Source organism: Diabrotica virgifera, chromosome 7, assembly GCF_917563875.1.
Source record: "Diabrotica virgifera virgifera chromosome 7, PGI_DIABVI_V3a".
Lineage (NCBI taxonomy): Eukaryota > Metazoa > Arthropoda > Insecta > Coleoptera > Chrysomelidae > Diabrotica > Diabrotica virgifera.
Window position 1 is genome coordinate 223,210,695 of NC_065449.1, and position 27,364 is coordinate 223,238,058.

The window sequence follows — 27,364 nt, forward strand, 5'->3', positions numbered from 1 at the left end:
AAGGCCACATTTACTTAAAGTTAATTGCTCGAATGAAAAAGAAAATTGTATATCTAAAATATTTATTCACAATAGTACAAAATATAGACATAAGAAAGATAGTATAATAGAACAAATTATATGATATTCCACATATATAATCGTATATTAATTTATGCTGAAAACATCTTTATTATAAATCTTAAATATGTTTGAGCTTTGGAAATATAAGAAAAATAACGGCAGAAGTTTATTTCCGCTCTAGAACAAGAACAAAGTTTAAATGAACTAAAAATTAAACAGTGTGGTCCTTCTCAGAGGCATTTTTCAGTATGTCACAAATAACCGCAAAAAAGGTAAGTCCGTGGTAATACACATTTATAACATTTATTATAATCTGACATTCAAGTTAATTGTGACAGTTGTCAGAATCGTAATCAGCCAAATATGAAAAGGGTATTGCAGTTTAACCCTTTAATTTGCAATTTGGTATAAAAACAAATCAATTGTGTTTATTGCATTTATAAAATGGTATTTTCTTTGATTTGTATAGTCTTATAAATTGTATAGATTATAGTCGTATATATAATTCCTAAATCATTTTTTGTTCGATTATAGCGCCATCTATCAACAATTAGAATAAATGTTATAACAAACTGTGATCACGGACGTACCATTTTTTCTGTCACTTCCAACTTAATGCGTTAGAAAGAAATCGAAAAACAACTGTGATGCACTGAAAGATGCCTCTGAGAACGAGTATCCATAAGTGGCAAACAACCTCAAAATGATCATAGAAGATATAGAGATAGTGTTGATAGGTTATTGCGTTTAATAAACAATTACATATTATGAACCACAAATTAATATCTGTGATTATATACGTGGAATATTACATAATTTATCCTATTAAATGTACCTCTGTTATATACCTACAAATTTTGCATTATTGTGAAGAAAAATTTGGACATATAATTTTCTTTTTTATTCTAGAAATTTTTATTTCGATCAATTTTTATATCGAGCAATTCATTTTCGAGCAGTTGATTTTGAGTTATTGATCTCTAGCAATTGCGTTCGACCAATTGATCTAGAATTAAAATTATGACACATTATCTAATTATGACACATTATCTAAGGTGCAACGAAGTTCACCGGGTCAGCTAGTTAATTAATAATTTAATGTTCGTTCGTTCGTTGTTACACTGATTTTTAATTAATTCGGTCAACACACACCAACGGAACAAACTTAAATAAAATGTGGTTCCTTACTGAGTTTTATATAAAAATTTAAAAATTATTTTTGCTCAGCATTTTAAAACTATTTAATATATTCTTTTCATACTTGGCAGAAAGTGCGACTACTATACACCCTACTAAATTATGATACACAAACGTTTCTAGCTACTACCAGAGGCGTAGGACAGGGAATAGTGAACGGTTGACCCTTCTCAAATCTACGCCACTGAAGAAATTACTATTTTGGTGCCATTTTTAGATTCTTCAACACTTTCTACGTAAATAAGATACTCTTCATTGGTAATGATAATGTCATTAGTTTTCGAGATATTTGAAGTTAAATATGAAACGGCACAGTTATTTTAATTAATTTATGATAAATAATATGATTCATATGATTAAAATTTAAAAATTAATATTTGTAGCCAGTACTTTAAAATTATTTGGCGTATCCTTATCATACTTGGCAGAAAGTGTAGGTACTGTACACCCTACTAAATTAAGATAAATAAATGTTTCTAGCTACTACCAGAGGCGTACGACAGGGATAGTGGCTGGTTGACCCGTCCCAAATTCTACTTTCTACTTCTATTTTAGTGTAATTTTTTGATTTTCCAATACTCTTTACGTAAATAATATATTATATTCTTTATTCGTAACGATAAAATGACCAGTTTTCGAGATATTTGAAATAATTAAAAATGAAGCGGCACACTACATTAATCAAAATAACCGTGTCGTTTCATTTTTAATTTCAAAGATCTCGAAAACTACTGACTTTATCGTTACGAATGAAGAGGATATTATTTTCGTAGAGAATATTGGAGAATCCAAAAATTAAACTAAAATAGCAATTCCGCCAGTGGCGTAGAATTTGAAAAGGGTCAACCATTCACTTTCCCCCATCGTACGCCTCTGGTAATAGCCAGAAATATTTGTTTAACATAATTTGGTAGTTTGTACAGTACCTATATTTCCTGCCAAGTAGGATACGTCGGACAGATTTAAAATGCTGGGCAAAAATAGTTTTTAAATTTTTAGATAAAACACCCTTTAACTCAGTAAGGAACCACATTTTATATAAGTGTTTTAGGTTAAATCTTCGTATTTCGTGCTAAGGTTTCTCCAGTTACTATATGGACGATTATTAATGAAACACCCTGTATATTAGCTAGTCCTTGATGTTCTCCATCTTGGATATTTTGAAAATGATTTGTACAAAATAATTGTTATTGTTTAATTAATAAACAATTAGCGACGAAATCTGCGGGTTAAATTTTTTACTGTAACATGTTTATAAGATAACAAAACAATTTTTAGAAAAATATAAGCTTTTTTGAATTTTTCCAAAAAGTTTTCGATCTCTATTGACCCCTACTGGATAAAATCGTAATTTAATAATTAAACAAAATAAATCGTAAACGTCACAAAAATATTTATTTGGTTAAGGATAATATAAGATAAATTATTGGTATTAAGTAATTTAGTAAAGTAACGTATTATTTATTCTGCAACTGGACGTATCATAATTTTTGAACCAGCTAAATTATAATCGTGTCCTCTAAATCCATTCCAGTTTAGTCCGTGAAATTTGTACGCATCGGAAAGAGGTTTGTTCATATGTTTTCCATTTAGGTTGCTGGCGTGGCCACTGGTGTACCACCATCCTCCCTCTACAATTAAACATATAAGCTAATTAATATCCAGCAGTTCTTTCAAATAAAAAGTGATGCAATTGATAATCATCATTTACCAGCACATTTGAATCAATAAAAAAATATAAATAGAGAAATATAAATTATTTTTCCTCTCAGGTTCTCAAACTGTTTCTTCTTGTGCCATGTCGTAAGTTAAATATTGTGTTTACATATGTTTAGCTTCAATTGATTGCGGCCTCTTGTTCTGTAAACTTTGGTTGGCATATCCTATACCTTCTTTGGCGATTAATACATACATAAACGGAAGTGAATTGTGGTTTTCTTTGTCCGTAGTGAATTTGATTGATTTTTTACTGTTGATGTCAGTCAGGAATTTATCCCATGCTTCTGGTCCGTGAGGTCAGATGGATAAAACATCAACTACATATCTCCACCAAACTGTGGATTGTTTGTCTTGCTTGTGTACAGTGACTGTGTTGACTGACAAAATTGGTTTTTTGAACCGTCTCTGTTGTGGGGCTTTGGACGCTTTGTCACAGACCCTTTTGGAGTGTATCAGATGTTTTAGAAAAAAAATGAGGGGTAGAGGAATCTAGAGGGTTTTTGAGTCGGTGAAATTATAGTGAAGGTAGTGATGAGTGGTGGTGGAACAAAATCCACAATTATGTTAGAAGGAGGCCCACAATACCAAAGAAGGAAAAGCAGGAGCTAGATGTCGTTCTAGTCAGTATCAAGGCGGCGTTACTGGGACCACAGGGGCAGAAAAAGAAGAGGTTGACAACACAGGGATAAATGCGAGTACGACCGAAAGAGCAAGAGAGGTACAAATGACGGCACACAAGAAAGAGAGACAGGGCAACTGAAATGATTTGAGTGTCGACTGAGCTGCGGACGGACAATGACAAAGAGTACACGTGACAGCTTATCGCAGCGCTCCCTTCCGTTTGGAGGCAGGGCTGCTATGAGACTAAACAACGACGAACGACGGACGATGGTCGAGAGGTATCTAGGAGTAGGAAGTATGCGTAAGAAGTAAAGTGAAGGAGAAAACCTAGTTTGACAGGGGCGGAAGTGGTGGTCGCATGAGTGCGAGGGACAGAAAATGACAGTAGTGTGTGATGGCAAGCTACAGAATCGGGCAAAAGAAGGGCATCGGACGAAGTAATGTCCTGACAATCTGTTCCATCCCGATTAGTGTTGCCCAAAATCGGTCTTGGTCTTGCAGTATTGGTCTTGTTCTTGCGTTTTCGCAAGACCAAGACCAAGACCGCCTAATTTTAGCAAGACTTAGCGTGCAAGAGTTGAGCAAGAACAAGACTAAGCCTGCGAGACTCTTACGTCTTGCAGTTAGAACAAAGGGTCATTTTAGGGAGTATATAAGTTCGGCTATATTCTTAGACTCTCTATGAGAAACAAAAAAAATTGAAAAAAAAATTTGAAAATTGGATTTATGCGCATCACGAACAATACCATAAACATACGTAAAGAATCAAAATATCCATTATAAAAACACTTGACACATTTGACATGTAGGTACTGAGAGGTCATTATTATAATGTAAAAATAAAATATTTTGTACATGCTTTTCCAGAAGTCAAATTCGTCGCTCTGACATTAATCGTCCAGATTTTGAGAATAGTCGTCTTCTAATCATAACATAACGTTCCTGCGTTGCGACGCCTACAGTAATATCGAATATCGTATACAAACTTTTTAAAAATGTGTCACCTTAGCTAATAGAAAATAGACTTAATAAGTATATAAGTAATTAATTTTTTCATTATTAGTTTTCTAGGAATCCAAACACCAGAAATGTTATCGGTATAGTAAGACTATTATGTGTTGTTTATGCTGACTGTGCTATGAGGTCACTCGGCTAAACAGTACATACATACGAGACAAAAGTACAGATAATGCCAAATATCGTGTAAACAAAATATCGAAATATTATTTTAACGATATACATTTCTCCAATAAACTAACGCACCACCTTAAAAACGGGTCATTTTTAATGTCTAAAATTTCCTAAACCTGAAGTGATTTTTTTAATATGTTGTCTTATTCTTTATAAATATTGCTGTAATAATATTGTTGCTAGACAGGTCAATTATTGTCATTGTATACCGGGTGTACCAATCAAACTATGTTTTTCTGACTCTGTGGAATATTCTAGCATTATGCTAACTTATTGTTCAAGCATGCAATAGCATACTGAAATTAAAACCGAACTGTAGCCTCATATTTTCTTAGCAATATGTTTTTTTATTCATTCACTTATATTGGATAATAAAAAAGTTAGGTACTTTTTTAACCAGCCATGTTTTTCATCAATACAGGATGTTTTTAAATGAGTATAGCAAACATTAATGGGTAATTCTGCACGACAAACTAATGACAGTGTGCTTCATAAACGTTTACTTTATAAATTCTTCGTTTCCCAAATAGGGAGTGTTGAAATTTTTCTTACAAACTGACGATTTATTTAGTGTTCTAAAACCGGTTGAGATATGCAAATGAAATTTTGTGGGTTTTGAGAGGTAGTTTTAACTTTAGTTAGTTAGATCATAGCCAGGTATCCTTAGATCGTGGGATGAAACCCCACCCAGTGACAATTGTTTAGGTATTTATTAATTTGGCTAGTCTTTACTATGGCTATGATATTCAAGCTTAAAATATACCTCTCTGTTACGTTCTTCTAAGATATGCAATAGGCTAATGGGCAACTGCGAGACTTGCAAGACTCTTGCTGTAAGATCAAGACCAAGACCAAGACCGGGAGCGCAATATCAAGACTTTTGTGGGTTTTGAGAGATAGTTTTAACTTTAGTTAGTTAGAACATAGCCAGATATCACTTAGATCGTGGGTTCAAACCCCACCCGGTGACAATTGTTTAGGTATTTATTAATTTGGCTAGTCTTTACTATGGCTATGATATTCAAGCTTAAAATGTACCTCTCTGTTACGTTCTTCTAAGATATGCAGTAAGCTAATGGGCAACTGCGAGACTTGCAAGACTCTTGCTGCAAGACCGGGAGCGCAATACCAAGACCAATAACAAGACCAGGTGTACTGGCGCAAGACCAAGACCAAGACTGTCTAGGTCTCGTCTTTGTCTTGCATTTGGGCATCATTAATCCCGATATCCTAATTTGAGAGGGTTGGGGTTAGGTGGTTTCGGACACATCAGAGAACAGGGAGGTCTGACACAGGATCAAGCTTGTAGACGTGGTACTGGAAGAGTTTTCTTTTAGTTCTAGAACAGAATACTGCCGAAAATGTTTACATTCTGCTTCTGTTTGTAGATTCCCAACCTAGTGCTGAAAAATGAAGGAATGTGTTGAAGACACGAAGGAATAATCAATGTAGAACGTATTCTTAACTTATAAAGTAGTTTAACATTGAAACATCTTAAAACATCATTTTTGTAGCTACAAAAACTGGGTTTTTTGTATATAACTCAAAAAGTAAATATTTTTTCGAAAAATATCTTCTTGGCAAGTGTAGCTTATAAAAAAAGGAAGAAAATGGTGTATCAGTTAACTCTAGAAACCAAGTAAAAGCAAAGTTGTAGCTCATCAAAAAAACGTTTTCGTTTGTCTTATTCGTCAAATTACAAATCGAATATTTTATTGTAAACTCACCGAAAAATTAAGCAAATTTGGGAAAAACTTTTTAAGATTTTTTAAAGGGTTTAAAAAATTATTTATTTTTATTATTTACTGAAGTTTCTAGCATCAAAAATAAACGATTTAGACTGAAAAAAAAGTTGGCCCCTTTATTTTTGTAAAAAAATTGTGAAAATCTCCCTTTATTTGGCACCTAAATAGAATTAATCGTTACCGCGTTACCATTTACTTTGAATGTATGGGTATTTTTTATATGAAAATTTGACTTTTTTAAGATTTTTCTAAAAATTTCCTTTTTTCAAAATAACTTAAAAAGTATTAAGCTTTGTTTTTAAACCAAGAAGAGTAAACTAGAAAGACAGATTCACACCCAAGAAAGTCACTAGAAATATCACCAAATAGATCTTCTTTTTTCGTTGATCATATAGGCCTTTGGAGGTAATCCAAAAATATTATATTATACCAATACGTCGCTCTAGAGTTCTAAAAACAACTGTTTTTTTATATAAAAAGGACTAAAAATCTTAAACTTAAAGGAATAACGCAGAAAATATAAAAACTCGCTAATAGGCCGTTCCAACATGCTGTCAAAATTAAATCAATATGGCTACTGGGAGTAAAAGATAAATGTTATTCTATCTGTTCTTAACAGTTCTTAATGTGTTTTATAGATAATTTTAGTTGTATTTCTTTGTAATTTTGTGTTGTACAAAGATTAATTTAACAGTTTATCTGGAAGTATAATTTAGAAAGATAATATGCTTCATTGGTGTTGTTTTTTGAAGTGTGAAATGCAAAGTAATCGTGATAAAGTCGAGATAAAGTTCACTTTTAAACTGAACTAAATAAGGTATCATCTGAGAGACAACAATGGTTAAATGCAATACAATGTAAAGATTTTATTAGCGAAATGAAAATTTTCCTGTCTGCTGTAATCATTTTATATCTGGTAAGTTACAATTACAACAGTAACCATTTTTGAAGATGTTAACATTTTAATCTTATAGGAAAACCAGCTGACTTAATCGATAATAACAATCCAGATTGGGTTCCTTCAATTAATATGGGCTATAAACACAATGAAATAAGTTCCCCAAAATCTAAAATGGAGTGGTTTCAAAGGAGGTTCCCCAAAATCTAAAATGGAGTGGTATCAAAGGAGAATTAAAAGAAAAAATATTCATATTGAAATTATTTATAAGGCACTGGACTGTCTTAAATTCTACAAATACTAGGTGGGTAAATGATTTTAGACATTTTTCATTAATGATTGTAGGTTACTGTTACTTCAGTAGATTTAAGACTTGTTTACATAGGTAGAGTAATGATGCAAGTACTTGATAGAGTAGAGTAACTACCTGTAAAAATGCTCAGCACAGTAGAATAGCAAGTAGAGTGTATAGTAGGAGTTAAAGTAGAGTGACTAGCAACACATGGCAAAGTAACTACTCTACGACCACCACCACTGTCAAAATGTCTACTCGGCTGCGCACTCTACCCATGGAACACACTCAATTATGGCAGAGTATAGTAGGTAGTACATGGGGGCGCTGTCATTCTGGCTGGAATTGTGGTTTGTGTAAATAGTGTAAATTAAGTTCACCGAAGATGAAACTTTAAAACTTGTAGAGCTATAATACGGCGAATACCAGTGTTTATGGAATTTAGGTAGTGTATACTACAGAAATAAAAGTATGCAGCAAGCTGCGGAGGATGAAATCGTCGAAAGAATGGCAAAGGGGGGCTTTGGAGTAAACGAGCTCAAGCAAAAAATTAAGAATTTAAGGTGCACTTATAATCAAGAGTGTTTAAAAATACAAAAATCGGTTTCACTATACTAGCATCAGTACTATACTTGTACTCTCCTCATGTGAATGGTATCAAGCCATTTTTGGTAGAGTACTACTGCTACTCTACTCTCCTCAAAACTCTACCCATGTAAACAAGTCTTTAGAAACAGTGGAAAATGAGGTAGCTAGTTTAGTGTAGCAGTAGAGTAAAATATACTGGTTTAGCAAATTACAATGTTTTAAGATAGTTTTAATAGTTATTTATGATATAAGTATTAAAAGTACAATTTTAAGACACGCATGTGAAAGTTAACTTGAAAAAATAATTTTATTAATGTTTTGACTTCCACATCAGATGTCATTGTCAAAATACAAAATATTCATTATTATTAGGTTTGTTCTAGCAAACAGTCAAACTAGTCAAAAACGTCAAAAACCGTCAGCAAACAGTTGGTCAGTGAGACAACATAATGCAGTCACCAGTGCTATCCCCTCTACTCGCGCTGGTCCACTATTCGCTGATAATTTCAAACTGTTTGAAACTGATGCTAGAACAAACCTATTATTATTATGCATATCATTATCTGTAAATAATATTTCTTCTGATTGTTAATTGTAAAGGATAGAAAAATTACCATTTTAAATTTTTTTTAGAATCAGCTGAGAGAAGTGGTGTACAAAAAAACAGGAAGGGAATGGAATATGTGGTTACAAAAGGCAAAAGAAATGATTACAAAGCAAATGTGACACATTTTTTAAAAATATGTAGGAATATCAGTAAACTACATTAAAAATGTATGAAAAGATTTTGTGCAATAAAAATGTTTATGTTTATCAAGGATGTATTATTTGGTATGGCCACATATCGTCGGTGATGTGACAATACATCCTCTCCGTTTTTTTATGTGTTTTGTAAGAGAGACTAAAAACTTGTTTTAGGGTCACCACCTGTTTCATATGATATTTTTTTACTTGTTTTGTAGTAAATTACACTATCTATTTACTACAAAACCAGTCAAAACTTACATATGAAAACAGAATGTGACCTTAAAAAAGTTTTTCGTCTCTCCTACAAAACTCATGAAAAAACAGATAGGAGGTATTGTCACATCAGCAAGGGATATATTTCTGGTATATCCAGGGAATGTCTAAAAAATATACTTTGAATGACCAAGAACATTCGTGGACATTCATGGATTCAGGGAATGTTTAAAATGCTGATACAGAATTTTCCTGGGATGTTCAGGGAACGTTCTTGTGCTTTTGGGGATATTCCAGGAATTTTTTCAATATCCTGTGTGTACCTTCTAGGAACATACATGGAATGTTTTGATGTTAGCGCCGGACTCCACTTGCGATTTGTAGTCATGAAGATTGAACACATTGTTTCAAATAGGGCTTTTTATCGATTGTCATTTGTTTCGAGCCTCTGTCAAATGTCGTATAATCCGTGTATAACATTAATATACACGGATTATACGAAATATGGCAGAAGCTCGAAACAAATGACTGTGAATGAAAAGCCCTATACAAGTCAATCCATTTGCGACCAAATAATCATGGATTGACAATGTATTTGAAACAATGTGTTTGAAACAATGTGTTCAATCTTCGGAACTACAAATCGCAAGTGGAGTCCAGCGGTGAGGGTTACTTCCTCTTCGGCATTATTATGTATTACACTACAGAAATCAGGAACTTCCCTCCTAAATATAATGTATGGCCATCAAACAAATTCTTCCAACCACTTTTTTAATGTTTGCAGCACTTTCCATGCTGTAGCAAACTTGTAAAATTGAATGGTGGGCTACAACAATATTATAAGCGACAGAATTAAGATTATGCAAGAGATGGAAAAAACTTGTTGACAAGTCATTTATGACAATACGGATACCAATATTGCGGTACGAAAAACTCGGGGATGGCAAAATGTTTTTAGCCTAATTGAAAGATGCTCGGATTGGTCATTGGATATACAATAATATTGCATTAAAACCTCACTTTGACCCAATCTGTCGCTTACAACGTTGTTGTAGCCCACCATTCAATTGTTGATTTTAAATTGTAACAGTTAAGTTTTGCAAGGTATGCTGCCCTCTTGTATCTTCTGCGTTATCTTCATCATATACAGTAGAACCCCGCAAATCCGAACTAATTGGGGAGACAGCCTGTTCGGATTCCGAAAAGTTCAGATTATCCGAAAGTTAGCCTTAACTAGTAGTTCAAAGCTTTCATTGCGATTTTGAGTAGCCAAACGTTCTCGCAAGAGTGTGGACAATATCTTTGGACTCAAGTTGACTATGAGAGAACCAAAGTAAGTTTGTGTTTAACATTTATAAACCTATATATTAAAGTATAATATTTATTTTTAAGAAATTTTAAATGTCAAAAGTCCTATTAATCCTACATTGTCCAATTTTCTAGCTTTACTCTGTATAATAAACATGCTTTTAATTTTTGTCTTGAATTTTTAAATTTTTTTCACTTTCCGTTGGTTCAGATTTGCCGAAAGTTCAGATTAGCGGGGTTCGGATTTACGGGGTTCTACTGTAATTACTTCATCTAAAAACTTTCTGCGGTATACTCGTTTGGTTGCTAAAATTATTTCCGGATCCATAGGTTGAATAAGCAATGTATTTTTTGGCAAAAACATACAACTAAAGTTGCCATGTTTTGATCATAGAATATTTTCAGAGGGAGGAGAATTGTCTAAAATCAAAAAACATTTCACCTCTTCCGGCATTATTCCCAGTGTATTCTCTTGAAATGTTTTCACTGCAGGTATGAATTCTTTAAAATGCAATTTTTGAAGATATCTGAGCTGAACCATGCCTTATTAGAGCTAATAAAATTTAAACTTACATTACCAACCACTATGATGAAATTATTTATTTTAATAGCTCCACAATTATATACAAATCCTGCCTCAAAATATTTGTAAGAATTAAAACTCTTAAATGCCTTCATTTGTTGACCTGTGTAGAAACTATTACTAAGCCCTAAATAAGTAACTATGTCCATGTTAGTTACCCTTGGAAAGTAAGCTGGGCGAATTATCCCGAGGGATATAACCCAATAAAGGAAGAAGAAGAACCTTCTCTACTGTAGGTTAGCTCATACCCCTTGAGGGAAAATAGATCTATATACCAACAGCTTTTGAAAATATTCACTCAGGTTTATTTATTCACTGCTTAAAACTAAATAGAGTCGTTAAAGGACTTCAACAGCTAAAAGCTACACAATGGCAACAGCAAAATGTTCGGAAAATACAACTAAAAAAAACTATTTTACAACTATTAAACTATTATATAAAAACTGTTATATAAACCACTATTTTATAACAAAAATAACTGTTTTATAAAAAAACTATTAAACGTAAAAAACTTAAAAAACTCAATGCAGTACAAATATAAATAATTTCAATGTTTGCCTCCCAGGTTTCATATTAGTGTCATAAACGTCAAAGTCTTGAAACGGCCTATACAACTTGATTAACCTATGAAATGCCAATAATGTCTAAATTTTATAAATGTCATTAATGTCACAATTTGATAACAGTGAAGTAAACTTGCCTGAGGTTGGTCCAATTACAAAGAAGCTTTACGGCGCGGGAAATTTGAGTTACCCGTCGTTGGTTTAAAAACATACTATAGTCATACGAAAAATTTCAAACAAAAAAGATGTAGGTTTTGCTGTTGTAAATATGTTAGTTTCATTGTGATTTTCTGTAAGACAAAAATTGGTTAAAAGATGGCTCTTCAAAGTGTGCATACATTCGTAATTATTGACTCATTTAAGCGCTTTTAACTATAACCCTTCCAAAAACAAGCACTTTAAACCGGCGAAACTGACAGACCATATAAAAAATAGATAAGTAAAGTAAATTGTTTGAAAAGCGGTAACGATTCATTTTATTTGGGGAGCTAAACACGCGGAGATTTTCATGATTTTTTTGACCAAAAAAGGGGGCTAAATTTATTTTGAGCGTAATTCGCTTAATGTTAATGCCAGAGACTTTTAAAGACAATAGGGAACTTGCACTAAAAAATTTTTTTGCATAAAATTGTTAATTTATGTTTTAAAATGTTATATTCAAAATATTACGTCTTAACAATGAATAGTATACGTACAACGTCTGATCAATGTTCCGCGCCTAAAATTTCCGTTACAAACAACTTCAAAAGCGAGAGCTGGGGTCTGACGTCACAGGCCACTCGTATCGTTTGCCCGTTCGGTGGGCTATTGCATTTAATGCAGTTTGCCCATAGATAAATAATATAGTTGAAATATCTTGTTTTACTCTGCGGCAAAAATGATATTTTCTGTGACAGGCAAAATATTAACATTTTATCTCTGTTGACATGCATCAAAAAGTTCTTTTTTATGAAATTACTTTTGTCGTTTCTTGTGTTGAAGAACAAAGAAGAAACAAGTAACTTAAAAATAAACAAAACTTTTAGTAATAAAAGTAAGACTAACTAAAAAGTATTGGTGCTACTATAGTATGCGGTCTACAGTCGGGTTTCTACTATAGCTTGCGGTCTACCGAAGGATGCGGTGTAAGTATAAGCTGAGATGATAAAGATATTAACTTGTAAAATTACAATAATGATACTTCTTATTTATGCGTATTATTAACTTTGTAAAGAAGGATTTTGTTGGCTATGTACACGTTCTATCGGTACTGCTAATCACCATAATGTTTTCGCAGAAGGCTTTGAACACAATAATGAAAGGCTCCAGTAGGTACTAATAAACATTACAATAAAATATAATCTTTATTATAATGCCAATTACACCGTAATCTTTTCCAGGTTTTCCAGGTTTCCGTAGAGGTAGGTAGATCAAACCCACGGGATAAAACGTATACTATAATATAATGGTGTTACCAAACTATTGTTATAAACGGTTTAAACATGCTTATTAATAACTCTTACTTATTTGCCTTGACACCTCGCATTTCTCCAATAGAATAGCTTTCACTACTTTTTATAAAAGTTGCCACCATGAAGACATCAACGTTAGGTAAGTTAGAAAGATTAACCTTTTAAAATACCCTCATCCGTCATATGCGTTTTAAACTCTTTACAAGGTAGCACTCAACTTTATCAATTTCAGTTTAAAACTAAGCTGATTGGGGAACTACTTATTACAATATATAAGATGAACATAAATAAATAATACCTAGGAATTTTCCATTAAAGACGATTAAAATGTAATATACCCGTGATACCTACCCTAATCGCGTTGTGTCCGACTGCTAGCCCGTTGTTGACCGTGGCCCGTGACTTCGACCCAATAGAAGGACGTTCAAGAGCCTCGTAAGATATTTGAATTTTGTAGCATTTTCAAAGCGTCGTAATTAGCGTACGGGTTAAAAATATTTGTTTTTTTCGCATGCAAGCGTTTTAAGATCATGGTACCCTATATTTTTTAATATCATTTTAATATTTAAAAATTTAGGCAAGTTCCCTATTAAAATAAATCTTTGTTTATACTTTAAAATAGTTTAAATGGGGTTTTCACGAAAAGTGCTTCATTTTTTGGTAATTTCAGAATGAAATATTCGATTTGGAATTAGACGAATAAAAGCGTATATTTTATGAGCTACAAGTTTGCTTTTGGTGGATTTATGGACTTCACGAATACACAATTATTTCGAAAAACCGACTGAAAAAGTAGTTTTTTTTGTCGAAAAATAAACATTTTCAATCGCAAATAACTCGAAAAGTATCGACTTACATAAAAACACTCTATAGAACGAAAGTTGCTTAGTCAATTTATCTATTTCCTGGCTTATCTTGGAAGTATGTTTTTTCACCCCCGAGAAGGGGTTACTGTCACCTCTCAAGTAAAAGCAACCAACGGCACAAATTTAACTTTGAAGTGGAGGGTAAGAAGAAACTGAATCCAAGTTTTCATCCAATTCGGAGTTGCCCCCGAAAATTACACGGTATCGCAGTATGTCCCGTTCTTTACTGGGCTAATATTACAACTAATTGAATAGGTGCGGTCGTATTGCAGGCGCACAAGAACTTAACGGGACAGCATGGTGCAGTCAACTCCAACCGCAACACGACCGCACTCGTGCAGTTGAGTCTCGACTACACATTGCAGTCCTTATATGGAGGCCCTAAAGGTGCAAGGTGCAGTCGGATTGCAGTAGAGTCCATCCGCAACACCACCGCACTCGTGCAGTTGGGTCTCGGCTGCACTTTGCAATCCGTATTTGGAGGCCCTTAGAATCGGCATGCAGTAAGTAGACTACTACAATAAATAATTATTAATAAACAAAATTTTGTGCTGGGAAAGTGGTCATCTTTCAGCCACTTTTAGCAACACAAAATATCAAAATTACCGTAGACTTGTGCACAATTAGCTGTAGCATGTCCATCTTGATCTACGTCAAAAGTAGAGAACTTATAATTTAAATGTGGTGTTATAGCGTCTCCTGCATCTCCTGAAAATCCAGTTATTGTATTTAGTTTATAGCCATCTTTCTCAGGTCCAATTGCAAATGATTTGTATTGTGCATAGGCTGTTTTCTTATCTCTATCTGTTAATTCAATTAGAAGTTCATTTGTTTCGAAACCTAAAAGCAAGAAAATATTGTTTTTCAAAATATATGGTAAAATCATAAGGGTAGGGGAGCCCAAGCAAGGATTTTTGCCGTTACTCGAGAGCGTCAGAAAATCACGTGGGGAGAAACCCTGTACCCTGTAAATGTACCCCTACCATATATTGGATCTTCATACAGGGGTGTTCGTTAAGGGGGGTTCGAAAAATCTATCCTTAAAAAAACTCGAAATCATCAGATTACGATATGGTAAGTTAATTACATGCAGAACAGTGTATATTTAAAAAATCTGACGGTTTGAGCGGAGCGTAAGGAAATGGGTGAGTCACAAGTTTCACAATAAAAAAGCAAATATTTTGAGAAATAAAGGTCAGATCAAAAAACTAAAAGGCACTCCGCCGAAACAGCTGTAGTCACTTAGATATAATAAATTTTGTGGAAGTATAGAAAACAAACGTTTTCAGTTTTTTATTGTTAGATAAAAAATACGTGTTCAATATTTTTCAAAAATCTATCTATCTATTACATTAAAATCGACCCCACGGAGAGAGGTGGGGGTAAATTTAAAAATTTGAATAGAATCCCAGCAATATTTTGCAAAATGAACATCAGATTGAAAAACTGCAAAATACACGTATTCAATATTTTTGAAAAATCTATCGAATGACACTAAACACGTCCCCTCGCGGAACTGGGGTTGGGCGTTACTCTAAAATCTTAAAGAGGAGCCTACATTTTTTATTGCAGATTTGGATTCCTTACGTAACAATAAATAACTTTTATTCGAGACATTTTTCGGATTATGGACAGATGGCGCTATAATCGGAAAAAATGATTGTTGGAAATGGAAAATTAAATTAAAAAATAGAAAGTCTCCACTTAAATGTAAAACTTTACTTAACTTTTTTGATTTTATGACCTAATTTTTCCTACCCAATAGGCCCCCATAACGCTCGAGTAACTTTTAGCATACTTTCCTCCCCGACTACTATATTAAATAAATAACATGTTTAATACAATTTGAGTGTATTTTGAAAGAAATTTATGAACAACCCATGTTAAAAAGGTTATCTATGGTAGATACGTGTCGCTTTCATAGGCATAATTATTGACGATTCAAATATCCTTAATCGAAATAATATTTCCTATTACCCCATAAGTAAATTTTTCGAAAAAATTGAAGAAAATATTGGTTACTTTATTAAGAAAAATAATTTGAAACTTCATGTAAGTAAAGTGATATTTACTTTGGTTTCATAAAAGACGTATATATTTTTTTAATTAATTTTTAATTCTTTTAAAAGTTTGTAATTTTAAAATTTTGAAAAAAATAAATGGAGTGACAATTAATTGGAGACAATTGAAGAAACAAAATGAACAATGATCACTAAGAAGGAACAGCAATTTGGACGAATCAGTGTGAACGGTCAACAAATAGAAAGAGTAAAAACGTACACCTGCCTTGGTACGAACGTCAATGAAAATTGGGGCAATTCCATGGAAATCAAATATAGGACAGAGAAAGCAGGATCAGCATTTCAAAAAATGGCTAAGCTATTAAAATGTGATGATTTATTAATAGCCATAAAAATCAGGTTACTTCGATGTATTATTTTTCTTTTACTGTTTGTAGGGAGTTGAGTCGTGGACTCTCACATACGGCACCTGCAAGAAAATGGAGGCTTCCGAAATGTCGCTTCATCGTCGAATTCTGAAGATATCTTATACCGACCACCTTACTAATCAGGGTGTCTTTTTGAGAATGCAAAAAGGGAAAGAGCAGTTGATCGCAATAAAAACAGCCAAAATCGAGTACCTCTATCACATCTTGAGAAACAGCAAAAGATCTGGATTGCTGCTGCAACTAATATTGCACGGAAAAGTAGAAGAAAACGAGGAACAGGAAGGAGAAGGATTTCCTGGCTGAAAAATCTGCGTACGTGGTTAAACACAACAACCACAAACCTTTCTAGAGCAGCAGCAACCACAAACCTTTCTAGATGTTCGTTGCGGGCCGTTATGGCTGACCAGTAGGTACTTTATTCCAATAAACGATAACGAGCAAAAATTACTAAGCATATTGTTTATAACTATAGCTGCAGAGTAACAGGGAGAGATAGAATAAATAACATAAAGATTAAGAGAAGAATGGGAGTGAATAGTGTCCCCAGACATAATAGACTACATCGAACAGAAGAGATTAACCTGGTACGGACATGTCAGAAAAGCAGACCAAAATCGTTGGATAAACCGAATAACAGAGTGAAGCCCGATAGAAAAAAGAAAGGGAGGCCGACCCCGAAGATCCTTCAGAGATGTAGTGGACGAAGCAATGGAGAGAAGAAATCTACAGGAAGGGAACTGCCAGGACAGAACGAGCTGGAGAGAAAGGTAGAGTGAAGGAATACAGTGAAAACTGTGGAAATCCTTAGTATAAAATATATGTATATGTGATGGGGATCAAACATTGATATTTTCTCTGAATTAATTATTTTCTCCATAAGTAACTTATTCGGTTATTCACCGGTTATTACTTTAAAAAGAAAAAACCGGTTATAACTAGGACAAAAAAAGCATGTTGCAAATTAAAAACTGCTTTAAGGTTATAACCGGTAGGTTTTTCCCACCCCTAAAGGCAGAGAATAATTACTGCTTAGATATTAAATTTCTCTATTCAATGATGGCCACCAAAAATTGCAAGAGCTGTAATTTCATCCTGACTATTCCAAAATGAGCTAAATGTACTTTATTTAATAATTTAATTTGTAGCTCCCTAGAACGAATTATTCTTTGTCCCTAAAATAAGACGCCATCTTATCGTTAAGCAGATGCGGAGAAAAATCCAAGAGAACTAACTCAGAAAATTTCTTTGATACTACTTAGGAACAGTTAATAGAAAATATAAAAGATTGGATAAATTTGCCACAGATAAGTGAAATAATGGATGAAAACTTCAGCTGATTTTTGTTGTATTGCTTAAGAGTTTATTGTTGATGCAATATGTATGCTGTACTATATCGTAGATAGTAAATAGTAAAAAGAAGAAACATAATGAGCAGCTTACCTGTCATATGATAAATGTTTTCCAATCCCATCCAGAATTCACCATCCAGATCTCCAAAACCAAACTTGTAGTCCCTCCACGGTAGATAAAAGTCCTGAGATCCATCAAATCTATTCTGAATGTAAGTCCAACCTCCGCCTCTTGATTCCATATCACAAAGAACAGAATATGGCTTACTGCTTGTTCTGGGTTTAATCACATATATTCCAGACTGATTTTTACCTGAAATTATAATTATCTAGGGTAAACTAACTATCATAGTGGTAATGTTCTTACATCAACTGTTGGTTACACACATATAGTCAAATTAACTTAAAAATCATATTAATTCTGTCAAATTTGTCACATAATGAACTCCAATCGGGTTAGATGAATAAAGATCTAAAATATTTGCAAACAGTAAATTGTAGGAAATCGTAATTACAACAATTTATGTCCTTGCCATTTTGTCAAAGAGTTTAATATGCCCGAGATATTGAACAAAAACAAATCCTATATAACCAATTTCTGGAAAGTCTTTTCTGACCTACGTATGACCTCAAATATTGATTTTAGCAAACAAATGAAAGGGATCCAAATTATGTAACATTTTTTTGATTTTGTATTTTTTTTGTAGGTACACTCAGATGCAAAAAACGCAACGGAGAAAATTTTTGTCAAATTCAAAGTAATTTAATTTTTTTATTTTTAGCCCTATTTTGATGCTTTTTTTAGCACACTGTGTATAAATAAATTTTAATTTGGTATAGTCAGCTTTTTGATAAAATTTTATATTTGACTTATTGTACGGGGTAATTATAACGTTGCTTTTTTATCCTAACCTTGAAACATCCTGTGGAATAATTCCGTTTGCGAATGTTCGTAAAACCTTATTTTTAGGTTGCGACCATGTCTCCTAAGCATTGTGTTTTTTGTTATAATAATAGTCTCCCGTTTTATACCGCACGCGGCTTTGGGAGTATAGCAGGGTAGTCCGCTATATCTAGGGCCTACGGTATACAAGGAAGGTAACAGGGCCAGTGCTACGCTTCAACCGCCTATTATTACCCCTGGTTTTACCCAAGGTACTCATTTTATTCAGGCTGAGTCGACCTGGGGCCTATAGCCATTTTTAAAAATGTCTAGTTGTTCTTTCCGGCGGTAGGATTTGAACTCCGGACCACCGGCATGCGAGGCAAGCACGCTAGCACCTGCGCTACGCCGGCCCTAAACGCTGGTTTTTTGTTTCATGTCAAAATATGCCTTGATTAATTTTTTAGAACCAGATGCATTTGCCACCCACAATTTAGAACTTTTTAAATTATGATTATTTTGGAGTTATTTTGTAATACGACCAGGTGGCTTTGGTGACTGTTATCAATCATATTGACACTTACGTTTTGTTTACCTATGATTGATCATGGTTCTTAGTGTCGAAGATTGTGCGAAAGCCGTTGCTCTGGTTGAAGATGGGCGAAATTATGAATATGTGGCTAAAGTACTACACAGTAATCGCTCTACCGTCCAAAGGTAGTGAAAAGTTTTATACGAACTGGAACAAACATGTGTAAAGCAGGAAGTGGTAGGAAGCGCAAAACTACCGCTTTAGATGATCGTTTTATACGAGTCAACGTTTTGCGGGATCGTCATTTAACAGCGCAGCGGTGCAAACAAGAAATCGGCTTCAACAGGTTCGAGGCAATAATGTAAGTGTATTTACAGTTCGTCGAAGATTACATGCATTTGGTTTGCAAAGCTTCAGATCAGCAATTGGGCCCAAATTACTTCCACGGCACAGAGTGGCTAGACTACAAATTTCCAGGGAACATTTACATTGAAATTTAGAACAATGGAATAATGTTCTTTTTACGGATGAGTCGAGATACTGTCTTCACTCATCAGATGGGAGAGAACGAGTATGGCGTCTGGCGTCGAACTCCAGAGAGATTTGCGGAGTGCGCTTTCAGTCCCCGCGTTAGCCATGGAGGGGATTCGGTGATGATATAGGTAGGAATATCCCGAGATGCGCACACTGAATTGGTATTTATTGAGGGTTCGTTGACTGCACACCGGTATATTGAGGAAATTTTAGCGAATCACGTAGTGTCACGCAATATTTACAGGAAGTTGGTATTAATAGAATGAACTGGCCAGCGTGTTCGCCAGATCTGAACCCAATAGAGCACGTTTGGGACATGCTTGGTAGAAATATTAGAAGTCTCGAATTCGCACCAGCCTCAATTAACGAACTTCACTAGGCTTTAGAAGAGGAATGGCACAACATCCAGCAAGAAGATATTCGTAACCTCATAGACAGCATGAGCCGACGTGTGCAGGCAGTTGTAGAGGCTAGGGAAGCCAATACAAAGTATTTATAAGTTATTTTTTAGGAGTTATTCTTTCTTATTTGAGTATTTAGTTTAAGTTACATTTAAGTTGCTTTTATGTTTTGTTATTGTTATCATTGTTCATTAAAACCAAGATCATGTCGTTGCTTTTAATCATTATTTAAATACCGTGCTTCTGGGATGTCGATATGACATTCCTTCGATATCAATCACCAAAGCTCCCATCATCGTTTTATAAATTAACACAAAAGATAATGGTAATAATAGGAAAAGCCGTCAATTGTGTGTGGCAAAGTCATTTCGGTCCTAAAACTGAACCAATACATATTTTCACATGAAACAAAAAACATAATACTTAGAAGACATGGTTGCAACCGAAAAACAATCCATTACGAAAATCTGCTAACGGAATTATTCCACAGGATGTTTCAAAATTAGGATAAAAAACCACCTTTTGATTAACCCCGTATAATAAGTCAAATACATTTTTTTAAAAAAACTTACTATACCAAAATAAGATATATAAAGTTTTACACACTGTGCTATAAAAATCATCAAAATAGGGCTAAAAATAAAAAACTGAAATACTTTGAATTTGACCAAAATTTTCTCCGTTGCGTTTTTTTGCATCTGAGTGTATAAAGGTGATTTCTAAGGGAACTATTCTGCCATTTCTGCTTGTCGTTTAGAATTTTTAATAGAAATTGTTACTCTTCAAACATTTTGCTTGTCTTTTTTATGAAGGGTCATAGAGGTATAAATGGAAAACAAGTATCTTGGATAAAAAACATTCGTAAATGGACTCGGATATCAAATGCAGGATAATTATTCCATATTGCAGAAGATCAAAAAGCCGTTGGAATGTATGGCACGATAATTCCGATATGTCACTTGAAGAAGAAGAAAAAGAATAAATTCAATGTGGCTTTATCGTCGAATCCCGAAGATATCTTATACCGACCACCTTACTAATCTATAGCATATGTTTAATAATTTGATTAAGAATACAAAAGAAAAAGAGCTCTTAACCACAATAAAAACAACCAAAATCGAATAGCTCGGTCAAATCATAAGAACCAGCAAGAGATGTGGACTGCTGTAACTAATTTAACAGGGAAAGGTAGAAGGAAAACGCGGACCAGGCAGGTCGAGTATTTCATGGATGAAAAATCTACTTACTTGGTTTAACGCAACAACCACAAATTTTTCAGAGCAGTAGTGTGCAAAGTACAGATTGCCATGATGGTCGCCAAATCCAAAACGGATGCAATACAATAAGAAGAAGAACGAATTCGAAATATTGCAATAGTACGTTTTTCTCTCTCTTTAACAGTTTTTGAATTATTTCTATGATAGATGTTATAGAGTGATGAGTTGATGAGCGCGCAAATAACTGGCAAATTAGCGCAAAAGATGGAAAACATATTAAATTGCGAGGTAAAAAGAAATAAAACTATGTAGTAGAGTTGTAAAAATTAGCGATAGTAACATATAAATTGAAAATATATTGATTGTTTCCCACCTTTAGACGTATCAGAGGAGTATGTCAACTAAAACTGTCACTGTGACAGTGGCATTTCTCAAACTCGTCCGATGCGTCTAAAGTTGGGAAACAATCAATATAATGTCAATCTATAAGTTACTATCGCTAAATTTAACACCTCCACTAGGTTCATCTCTTTTATCTCACAACTTAATAGATTTTCCATCTTTTGCGTTATTTTGCCGGTTATTAGTGGGCTCATCACTGTATATAGTTTACTTACCACTCTCCAGTATTTCTCTACAGCTTCTTGGATATGAATTAGAGTTCAGTTTTTGGACCTTATGGGGATTAAAGCGGCAGAATGGTAACTGATTTCTTCCAACTAAAGATCCACAAGTTTGAAAAATACTTTCCATTCCTTCCTCACCAGAGTCTTTATTGTTTGTTCTTTCGATTCCAAAAGATAGCTTTAGAGGAACTTGCACATATTCTTCGTTTTTTCCTAAAATATCACACAATTTTAAACAACTAGAAATGCTAGAAATGTAACCAAAGTTACGGAAATCACACAGTAACATACAGCTTTTGATATAGTAGCCATTAAATTTTGAATAGATTTTAGACAAGGCGAAAACGGCGGGTTCGAAGGGAAAATATTCCCATGAGATTTTATTGCATAATCACATTCGTGGGATATTCCAGAATAAGGTTCAAGAAGTCGCCCACGTGAAAAGTGGGCCAATTTTTTTTTAACAATTTTTTTTAATCAAATTGCAAGAATCAATATTTTTGGCCCCAACAATCTTTTCTTTGATTTCTTGGACCATTCTGGACAAAAAAGGTCTCTTATAATTTTTCTCTAAAGTTGATCGTTTTCGACTTATAAGCAATTTAAAATTGAAAAAAACGAAAAATTGCGATTTTCAAGGCTAAATAACTCGGTTAAAAGTTATTATTATGAAAGTCAATATATGACTAAATCAAAGTGTAAAGCCTCCCCTACAAGATCCTGAAGAAATTTTTGTCATTATTTTATTACTAAGCTGTTATTTTTAAGTAATAATCATAAGCGACATGCACGTGTGCGGCCGCTGTAAATTCTGAGTGCAAGAGAGAAGCCATTCCAGCAGTCCAATTGTGCATCTTACTCACACTAACATTTACAGCGGCGTCAATACGATCTAACCGCTCATTGTTATTAATTAAAAATAACAGCTTAGTCGTAAATTAATGACACAGATTTCTTCAGGATCATGTAGCAGCGACTTTAAACTTTGATTTAGTCACTTTCTGACTTTCATAATAATAATTTTTAACAGAGTTATTAAAAATGGCCATTTTAGCGTTTTTCAAATTTTAAATTGCTTATAACTCGAAAAAGATCAACTTTAGAGAAAAATTATAAGAGAGCTTTTTTGTCCAGAATGGTCAAAAAAATCTAAAAAATAGTCCGGGCCAAAAATATTAATTTTTGAAATTTGATTAAAAAACAAGCTGCCCCATTGTCATAACGAAAACTTTGTATATTTACGTATTTTAATTCATAATATGGAAAATTTCTATTATGAAAAGTAGTTTAGAATTAATAATTATGTTTTTATGGTGTCCCAAAAGTAGTGGAACGGTCTAATATTTCGAGAACTAAACATCGGATCGAAAAACTGAAAAATAAGTTATTAATCATTTTCAAAAATCTATCCAATGACACCAAACACCAACCTCCACTACACCACCTGGAGGTGGGGTGGGGGGTAACTTTAAAATCTCAAATGGAAACCCCTAGATTTTCTTGCAGATTTGGATTCGTTACGTAAAAGTAAGCAACTTTTATTCAAGACATTTTTTCGATCTGTGGATAGATGGCGCTATAATTGGGAAAAACGATTTATCCTGATAACATGGAATTATAGAAACGGTCTAATATCTCGAGTAATACACTTCCAAATGAGAAACCAAACAAATTTTTTAATACTTTTGGAAAACCTATCGATTAACACTAAACATAATCCTCCAACCCACCCCTGGAGGTGGGGTGGGGGGTAACTTTAAAATATTAAATAACAACCCCACTTTTTGTTACAGATTCGGATTTGTCATGAAAAACTAAGCAACATTTATTCAAAATATTTTTTAGAATTGTTGATAGATGGCGCTTTAATTGGAAAAATACGATTTATTAGCGCCATCTATCAGCATTTTTAAAAAATGTTTCGAATAAATGTTGCTTCATTTTTCATGACGAATTCGAATCTGCAATAAAAAGTGGGGGTTGCTATTTAAGATTTTATTAACCCCCACCCCACCTCCAGGGGGTGGGTTGGAGGGTCATATTTAGTGTTTGTCGATAGGTTTTCGAAAAATATTAAAAACCTGTTTTTTGGTTTCTTATTTGGAAGTGTATTTCTCGAGATATTAGACCGTTTCTATAATTTACCTATGGTATCAGGATAAATCGTTTTTCCCAATTATAGCGCCATCTATCCACAGTTCGAAAAAATGTTTTGGATAAAAGTTGCTTTTTTTACGTAACGAATGCAAATCTGCAAGAAAAACAAGAAAAACTAGGGGTTTCCATTTAAGATTTTAAAGTTACCCCCCACCCCACCTCCAGGGGGTGTAGTGGGAGTTGGTGTTTGGTGTCATTGGATAGATTTTTGAAAATGATTGAACACGTATTTTTCAGTTTTTCCATCCGATGTTTAGTTCGCGAAATATTCGACCGTTCCCCTACTTTTGGGACACCCTATATATGATGGTTGCATCATAAATCTTAGAACATGAAGAGCTTTTTATGAAAAATAACTTTTATTTGTCAAATTAAAAATAAAAGAGTTATAAATGAAAATGTTCTTGGTTTTTCCATTAGAAGGATGAACACAGACACAATACTGGCTAGTGATTTTAGTTAATAATTTTGCCAATTCGACAAAAAAATAATTTCTAAATAGTTAATAATTATTACTAAATAATTAGTAATTTTGCCAATTTCGGCAAAATTCTCAAAAAACAAAAAAATTACCTTCTACAATCACTAGCCAATTTTGTCGACTTTAGGGAACGACTAGGTATACATAATATTTTAATTTTATAGCAAATGGAACAGTCCATTTATCATAAAGGGGAGGCCGTATGTATACTGGTGTAAACCTTTTTAAAACTGTTAATAAATTATTGCTTTTAAAAAATTTATATTTACTCAAATTGTATTTTTGAACATCTTATTTATTTTATGTAATAATTAAATTCACTATCAAATGTCATTGATGGTGTATTAATACTTAATTTAAAATTTAGTTTGACATTCACGAAGTGTCAAGCTCAAATGTAAATAACCTATGCTTGGCAAATCGAGATTTAAAAAAATGTAGCCTACTTCCTAATCAACAATTTGAGCTGATGTTTAGTGCGTCTGTAGGAGATAACCGGATTGTGACGTCACATTTTAGACTTTGAGTCGATTATCTCGAAGACGGTTAGATATATCGAAATGCCGTTTTCAGATTTGGATTCAGAAGGCAAAACTACAAAACTACAAGAATCCATCGATACACCTGCTCTAAGTATTGCAGGAGCGGCAACGCAATAACACACAGACTTTTGCAAATTTATAAACGAAAAGTTTTCGTTGAAAATGTTAAAAAAAATTGGCCCACTTTTCACGTGGGCGACTTCTTATGCAAAAATATCTCATGGGAATATTTTTCCAAACTAACCCGCCGTTTCCGCCTTGTCTATTTGATTAAATTTTGAGCCTAATTAGTAATTTGTGGGGACATATCTGCGATAGAATGTGAAAATGTGAATGTGAATGTGATAGTGAAAGAGCATAGCAAAACCTATAGGAAGACCTAACTGCTGCGTACGGAAAACTGAATGGACCCAGAAAATAAATATACGTTTTTGTAACTCTATGGAAAGAAAAGAATACCCGGAAACAGGATATTTAGAAGAAAGAAAATAGGGGCAACATAACGGCTACATGAGTAGCAATAAAAATTGGAGCTATACAGGATTTATAACAAATGGAGAACAACATGAAAAGTATAAGCTTTACTCAAAAACTATACTATTCTACAAAAAATTAACGAACCACCTTAAAAAAGGGTCAATGTCTCGAATTTCTGAAACCTGTTGTCCGATTTAAGTGATTTTTTTAATATGTTATAGCCTTATTCTTTAACAATATCTCTGCAGTAATATTGCTGCTAGATAGGTAAATTGTCATTGTATACCGGGTGTACAAAATTAACTCTAATTTTTCTCAAAGTTCGCATCACCCTGTGGAATATTCTAGCATCTATCTTCTTCATGTGCCGTGCTCGATTATCGAACGTTGGCTATCAAATTGGCTATAGCAATTTTGTTAACGGCAGCTCGGAAAAGGGATGCAGAGGATCTGTTATACCATTCTCTCAGGTTTTTAAGCCATGACGTTCTTCTTCGACCTGGCCCTCTTCTTCCGTCCACCTTGCCTTGTATTATTAAATGGAGTATATTATATCTCTCTGGATGTCGCATCACATGGCCAAAATATTCAAGTTTTCGATTTTTAACTGTTCTGACGACTTCTGTGACTTTTCCCATCCGGTGCAAAACAACTTCGTTAAGCGGCGTTTTCCTACAAATTCGCCGGTCGCTGGTAGCCGCGAATTGGTAGCCGCTACCAAGTCGCTGGTAGCTGCGAATACTTCTCTATTTAATTAATTTTACCGAAATTAAATGTCTTTCTTTGCCGTCAACTTATATGATTCATTTTTTGGATCGTAAAATTCAGGATAATTGCTAACAACATGAATCAGTTGGTCATCATCTTCTGTGGTAAAAGCCTCCATTACTGTATGCAGGTAGGTATAATAACAATGAATAATTATGTACTTATCAGTTTTTTCCAAAATTTATTAATGGGTCTGTTTTTTTAACTAATGTAGTATAAAATAGTTAAATAAATACACCAAATATAAACAATAAACACAAATACACAGCTCAACAATAGATAAGGATCCTAATAATTATTATTTAAAATATTTTTATCTACGAGCGTGCAAAAATGTCTACTCTCGCGCAGGCGTTTTAGTTTAGAAAGTTTTACTTTTCCGCACGCGTGTTACTTTTCCGCACGCGTTTTACTTTTCCACACGCGTTTTAATTTTCCGCACGCGTGTTAATTTAGATATGTTAATATGGCCTTAAAGTAATTATAATACATGCAACAAACTAATATTTATATATTCTTTACTAATTTATTCCAAATATATCTTATTGTGTTCATGTTTTAATGAGATTAACGCGAGAATTCGATGAAATAAAATAATTTTGACATAATATTCGAAAGTCAAATCAGTAGACAATACAGTGGTTTTGAATCGTCGTCATGGAAACCAAGATCGTCGTCATGCTAACCAATTATGCTGAAAGTTTGGTTTTGACAACCTTGTCAAAGAATTAATTTGTGTATGTATTTTCATATTAATTAAATTAATTGATTAAGAGTTGGTCATTTTTTAAAGACTCGTAGAAGAAATATTGTTCCTAACGCTTGCAGAAAGTCTCTTTTCCGCACTCGACTGCTTGCCGAACTCCCGCTTCGCGTCGTTCGGCAAACTGCAGTCGCGTGAGG

The 27,364-nt window shown here is 33.7% G+C and overlaps 1 protein-coding gene across 2 annotated transcripts in view; it reads right to left on the bottom strand.

Moving 5' to 3' along the window:
- Positions 1 to 2,633: 2,633 nt before the first annotated feature.
- Positions 2,634 to 27,364, bottom strand: part of LOC114324255 (microfibril-associated glycoprotein 4-like) — a 40,453-nt gene continuing 15,722 nt past the window's right edge. Inside the window, exons 3-6 of one of the 2 annotated variants that reach the window (XM_028272050.1) lie at positions 22,028 to 22,249; positions 17,935 to 18,156; positions 14,652 to 14,885; positions 2,634 to 2,891 (exon numbers count right to left, since the gene is read on the bottom strand). In XM_028272050.1, coding sequence (XP_028127851.1) covers positions 2,722 to 2,891; positions 14,652 to 14,885; positions 17,935 to 18,156; positions 22,028 to 22,249 — 848 coding nt within the window. In that variant the 3' untranslated portion in view covers positions 2,634 to 2,721. The remainder of the gene's footprint in view (positions 2,892 to 14,651; positions 14,886 to 17,934; positions 18,157 to 22,027; positions 22,250 to 27,364) is intronic. The other variant, XM_028272052.1, reaches the window with a different exon arrangement.